Source organism: Benincasa hispida, chromosome 1 (genome assembly GCF_009727055.1).
Source record: "Benincasa hispida cultivar B227 chromosome 1, ASM972705v1, whole genome shotgun sequence".
NCBI lineage: Eukaryota > Viridiplantae > Streptophyta > Magnoliopsida > Cucurbitales > Cucurbitaceae > Benincasa > Benincasa hispida.
The window spans coordinates 63,288,798-63,295,540 of record NC_052349.1 but is presented as its reverse complement, the minus strand read 5'-3'; the positions used below and the strand labels follow the sequence as shown (position 1 = coordinate 63,295,540).

The following is a 6,743-nucleotide window of genomic DNA, read 5'->3' as shown; positions in this document are numbered from 1 at the left end:
GACTCTGGATCATAATAATACCATCAAAATTTGACATAGACCAGTTAAAATAATAATAATAATAATACTTTTTTTCTCTAGATTTTAGCTCTGGTTACCTAAATTTTAAAATATTATAATTCTTAAATTCTATGTCTCCTTTCAATTTAGCACCTAAATTTCAAAATGTTACAAATTTACTATTAAGATTTGAGTTTTGTCTTAATTTGGTTTTTAGATTTCAAGATTAACCTAAATTTTTCATTAAATATTCATTTTTCATCATTGACATCAAGTTTTGTTAATTAATTAAAAATAATTATGAAAATAAATTTTAAATTTAATTTAAAAAGTGATAAAAATAGTAAAACTTAAATAAATATAATTATTTTAACGAATGTCAAAGATAAAATTGTAGTATTTTAAAATTTAAGGAATAAATTAAAACCAAGTTCAAAATTTAAAGACTAAAGTGTAACATTTTAAAATATAAAGACTAAATAGAATCTAATCATAAAATTCAGAGACCACGAAGATATTTTCCACTTGAAAAGAAATTATTTTCTCTTAAATGATATATAAATTATTAAAAATATTTTATTTGGTTTATTTGTAAAAATAACCCATTTTAAAATCATAACAATCCAACCAATTTGCAGACCGCTAAAAGGACCAAAAACCCAATTCCAGAAAAGGACAAATTTTGACGTGTCCCCGAAGAAGGCACTTGGGTTACATGCAAATCATGCATAAGAACCTTCTCGACACGTGCCAAAGTACTCTTTAACACGTGCTACTTCGCCACCCTCCAATTCTCTCTATATTTACACCACCTTCTTTTTTCTTTCCCTATATCACATATTTTCATTTTCTTTTCAATATATATTTATAAGAATTTCGACGCTTTTTTCCTTCTTTTTGGTTCCGATGGCCGAACTTCAGACGTACCAGCCGTCGCACCAGCAGCCCGGTTCTCAGCCGCGCTACCAGGTTGTCAAGGCCGCCACCGCAGCCACCGCCGGTGGATCTCTGCTTGTCCTCTCCGGTCTCATCCTTGCCGGAACCGTCATCGCTCTGACCATTGCGACGCCGCTTCTCGTCATTTTCAGCCCGGTTCTCGTCCCGGCCGTGATCACCGTTTCGCTTCTCATAATGGGCTTCTTGGCCTCCGGCGGGTTCGGGGTCGCTGGCATTACTGTCTTTTCATGGATCTACAGGTAACTTAAAGGATTACAATATAATTTGTTTTTTTAGCTTCTATTTTAAGATAGTAATTATTGTGAATATTGTTAATCCTCATAAATCACATTATTAATGATATTTAACTAAATTGTAGTGCATGTTGGTGAATTTTAATGTTTAGGCTTAAATAAAGTGAATAGAGATGCGACATTAGCGATAATAATGTAAATTGTCTTCTTTTTAAAAAAAGAAGAATTGAGCTTATGAACATTAGTTTCATTTATGAGTTTATTCATTATGTTATTTAGAAATCCAAAAATACTTTTGGATAATATGTTTTTGTCTTTCAAACGTGTTATCTGAGTTTATCTTTTTTTTTTTTCTTTAAAGAAAATACTAAAGGCGGGCAGATCAGTAGTGCACCCGGATATCTTAAAACACTGTATTAGTTTTGAAAATTTATCCTTGTCGTTCAAATTTGACTTAGTACTTGAACACTCTTTTCCTTGAGGATGAAAAAAGAAACTAGGATGATGAATCAAAAGCCCATTTTTCTATTTTAGGGCATCTTATATTTATATATATTGTAATGTGATCGGTAAAATGCAAGGAAATAATTGGTTTTCTTATTATATCCTAGATAAACACATAAAAATAAGCATGATCATAATGTATGAATAATAAACATTTTAATTTACTAATTTAAATATATCTTTTGAATTTTTTGTTTTTTTTAATAATATCCATCGAAATTGTCATTTTACTGATATTTTAAACCAAAACTCAAATGATAATCCTATAGTCCAAATGTAAACTCAAATGGTAATAAGAAGAAGTTGGGTGCTTCCTGGAGCATCATTGCATCCCAAATATATTTCAATAAAAAAAAAATTATGGTAGAAATGTGGGAGCACAAGAGTTAAGGTGCATTAATCATTGCTCGATGGATCTGGAAGTATTAACGAATGTATGTGTGAAATTTTGGAATAGGTATGTGACAGGGAAACACCCACCAGGAGCAGACCAACTAGACCTAGCCCGACACAAGCTAGCCAGTAAAGCTAGAGAAATGAAGGACCGAGCCGAGCAATTCGGACAGCAACACACTTCTGGCCCTCAGACTTCTTAAAAAAAACAAAGACAAAAGACAAATGGGTTTGTCTTCCTTTCTTTTGTTTGTGTGTTTTTTGAGTTTGTCGTACGTTAACTTCTATGTCAAATGTCTCTTGTAAGGGATCTTCTCTCTTCCTCTTCCTCTCTCTCTCTGTACGTATTATCATTTTGGTTTTTTTTTTTTTAAATCTTTTTCTAATGATCGAAGAACCGTACTACTGGATTTGATTTTGAATAATATGTGTATTGGCTTTTAATTATTCGACTGTATATCACTATTATATTATGTTATTGCATGCCCTATTGTCAACAATATTTGGGATGGTAGTTAGACGACACAGATCACTGGAGTTTTGGCATTTTAAGTTATTTTTAATATAATTTATTTGATAGGGAAAAATATATATTTTTTGGGTCTTGTGTACAGTTTTCAGTTTGTTCGTGAAGATGTTAATTACAATTTTTACCTTAAAATTTTGATTTGAGTTTAGTTTTGATTTGGGCTTTTTAGGTTTCATTTTTACATTTTTACATTTTGTAATTGTAAGCTGATAAGATATTTTCTCCAAATTAAATGTGAGTTTTATATCACTTGGAATAGAAGGTAATACATATTTCCAAAGTGTTATAATTACTGTTTATTGGGTTTGGTACTCGGAGAAGTCTTAGGCATAAAAGAAAGGAAAAGACTTGAGGCACGTGGTACTTCTGTTTTTCTCTTTTTCTAGATGATTTTATTTATTTTTTATGGGATTTTTTTATTAAATGGTTTATTAATTTATTAAAATATTTATTGGGTTTTCAACTATTTTTAAAAAAATATTTGAAGTTATTCTCAAGAAACCAAAATTGAATATACATACATACATACTTCATTCAAACCCCTTTTTCCATCATTTTCAATCCTTTTCTATTGATTTTTTTTAGATTCGAAGGTCATAGTTCTTTAATTTAGAACCTTTATAATTAATTCTCAAGATATTATTCAATAGTCAATAAACTTCTATCGTATCCATATTTTCATGGATCTTTGTATAAAATGATATATCCGTAAACTTTTATAAGTAATAAATAGAGTTTTTCATCCTAGTAGTATAAGAAATTTCATATTTTTGTGTGTACTGGCGAGGAGTATGAGATGGTGCAGCGCTCTAAAAGAAAAAGCTAAAGAAGGAAATTATGGTAAGGTTGAAATATCTTTGGGTTGTAACTATCTCTTGTTCTGTCTTCATTGCACTCAATGAAAAATTGTCATTAAAATTAATGAAAACTCGATTTTTTTGTGGAGAAATGAAAAAATAAAATATTGTTTCTGAAGAGAGAGGGTGTACGGACTTAGGTGTAACTATGATTTTCTACTTCACATGTGGAGGATTCCTTTTAAGGGCAGAGGATTCCTTTTAAGGGCAAAGATGATTGGAAAACTTTTGGATTCACCATTGTCGGCTGTAATTAAATAATAACAGTAAGATTTAACTACTTCACATTTATTTATGAGGTTTTAACCATCTATTATGAAGTCCCAAGGTTTTAACCATCTATTTTGTGATAGTAGATTATAATACAATATTTGTATTTTTTGATGATGAATTAATATACATTTATACATATAATATAATAGTAAGTATAAGTATGTACTTGTATACAATATAATAGTAAGTATAATTGTAATGTGAAGTTGAGTTTTCAACCTCATTTAAATTTTTGTATTAGAAGATACAAAGAAAATAATATTAGGATATTTGGAATTTGAGAGGGAGAAAAGGGAGTTTGAAAAGGTTAAACATGTAAGGGTCATTTTCAAATATAAGAAAATGAACTAAAATATTTATAAAGAAAGTCTTTACTATTGTCGTTCATCCCCATTTATCGATCGAACTAAAATATTTATAAAGAAAGTCTTTACTATTGTCGTTCATCCCCATTTATCGTCGTTCGATCACATGTTCACCATCCATATGAGTGTACGTGTTCACCATTCATATGAGTCATGCCACTATCTGTTGTCAAGCCGGGTTGTGCATTGTCCATCACCCAGTGCCTATCGTTTGACATTTGGTTTAAAAAATAGGGATCTGTATAAAAAAAAATCTCACGCAACAGACAAAACAAAATATTCTGGAAGCAAAATATATTAGCGAGAGAGAAAAGTAATGGAACTCTTATATTTTATTCAATTGATGAACTTACATTTATAGTCTAATAACAACAAAATAACCATAAATCACTAACTTAATGCTTACTAAAAATAGCAACGTGTGTACTTCTTCTTCCACACGATCCGGAAGATTCGGTTTTGAATCATGATCGGATTATTAGCCCACACTACTCCCTCTAATCTTGACATGATTCTAAATCACACACACCAAGTAGCTGATGCATAGCAGCTAACTTCACTACTGTCAATGCTTTGGTTAGTGCGTCGCCTCGTTGTTCTCTGGTGTTGACAAATTTAACGACAATTTTTCCCTTCTCGACACACTCTCGAAATGAAAGCATGTATCTATGTGTTTACTGCGGTCATGAAAAACAGGATTCTTCATGAGAGCTATCGCGGATTTGTTGTCCACGAACAATGTTACCAATCTTGGCTCCATTCCAGTTAACTCGCTAACAAGGCTTCTCAACCACAACGCTTGGCAAGCCGCGGTAGTGGCTGCCAAGATCTCTGCTTTGCAAGATGAGAGTGCCACCATCTTTTGCTTTTGCGAATTCTATGAAACCAAGCTTTCATTTAAGTAGAACGTCATTCCACTTGTGCTTTTCCTCCCATCGAGATCATTGGCTAAATCACTGTCAGAGTAGCCAAAATATATCGACTTCTCGGGGACCTTCACATAAGTGAGCCCAAAATGAATTGTCCCTCTCAAATACCTAAGTATTTGCTTGACCACCTTGTGATGCATGGCCGTAGGCCTTTCCATATACCTGCTCGCCATCCAACAGCATATGAGAGATCTGGTCTTGTGTTCAGCAAGTATCTAAGACAACCAACGATGCTCTGTACTCCGTAGCACAATTGGTGCTCCTTCACTGTCTTTGTGAAGTTGTGCCTTGGGTTCCATCGGTACTTCGTGGCATTGCAGTCAGCCATTCCGAACTGGGAAAGATCTTTTGGCATAAGTTGGTTGTTTGAGCAAGATTCGAATCTTCTGTTGTTCCACTTCAATCCCTAAGTAGTAAGAGAGAGACCCAAATTGCTCATTTTCAATTTTTGCCATCATTTTGTTGCTTTAACTTGTTGACTTTTTCAGTGCTACTTTTCGTTACAATGAGATCGTCAACATACACTACACAAGAACAGTTTCTTCTCATTCTTTCTTTGTAGACTGCTTACTCTTGAGTGCATTTTCCAAAACAAGCTCTTTGAGACTTTTATCAAGTCGAATGTTCCAAGCTCGTGGAGCTTGTCTCAATTCGTAGAGAGCGCCTTCGACAACCTAATACACCTTGTGTTTCTGGTTGGAACCTCAAATCCTCCAGTTGAGTAGCATATACTTCCTCTTCAATTCCCCATGAGAAAATGCCGACTTCACATCTAGATGGTGTAGACCTCCCATTTCGGTTTGTAGCGAGTGCAAGAATGACTCGAACAGTGTCAAGTCTTGCAACCGGTGCAAAACTTCTCAAAGTCAATGTCTTGTCTTTGTACATAGCCTTTACCAACCAATCTTGCTTTGTGCTTGATAAACTTCTCCATTAGAGTCTTTCTTCAATTTGAACACCCATTTTAGACCAATGGGTTTGTGTCCTGGTGAAAGCTCGTTAGACTCCATGTGTTGTTCTTCTCAATGGATTTCAGCTCGTTCTCACATTGCTTCGTACAAGCAGGCCTCGGTCGCAGCTTCTTGGTAGCAAGTCGTTCTTCGGACACCACCATCATCACCTCATTTTCTTGTTCTTCACTACCTACAACTTCCTCGTGTTTAGCGTAGATGTCAGCGAGAGATCTTAGACAGACTGGTGTGTTCGTCGCATGGAGTAGATGGACTAGTCTCTCCAATTTCGGGTATCTCGACTATTTTGGTGCGGCATTTTCGACCCGTTGGTTAATCCTCTATTATCGGGCCTCGGGTCGGAATAAAATTGTTCTATCATCTGAAACTCCGGAATCTCCTTGCTGTCATTAACGCCTTTGTTCCAAGCCCATTCAAGATTCTCTTGAAAAACGACATCTCTACTAATTTGTAGTTTTCCACGACTCGGGTCATATAAGCGATGAGCTTTGCATCCTTCTTCAACACCAAAATATACCATAGGCGAGCTTCGGTTGTCGAGTTTCTTGAGGTGAGAGGTTGTGTTTTTTACATATGCCACACAACCAAACACTCTCAAGTGTGCAAGATGTGGCTTTCTCCCCATCCAAGCTTCAAATGGTATGCGTTCTCCAAGGGCCTTCCTTGGAAGACGGTTTAACACATAAACCGTGTGTCTCACCGCCTCTCCCCAAAACCTTGCTGGCACGTGCA

At 34.5% G+C, this 6,743-nt stretch overlaps 1 protein-coding gene across 1 annotated transcript; it reads left to right on the top strand.

Annotated features, from left to right (window-relative positions):
- The first annotated feature begins 851 nt into the window (after positions 1-851).
- On the top strand, positions 852-2,453 carry LOC120068658 (oleosin 1-like). Its single transcript, XM_039020423.1, has 2 exons — positions 852-1,196; positions 2,152-2,453. The coding sequence occupies exons 1-2, from the start codon at positions 907-909 to the stop codon at positions 2,288-2,290; spliced, it is 429 nt and encodes a 142-aa protein (XP_038876351.1). The 5' UTR covers positions 852-906; the 3' UTR covers positions 2,291-2,453.
- Positions 2,454-6,743: the final 4,290 nt, after the last annotated feature.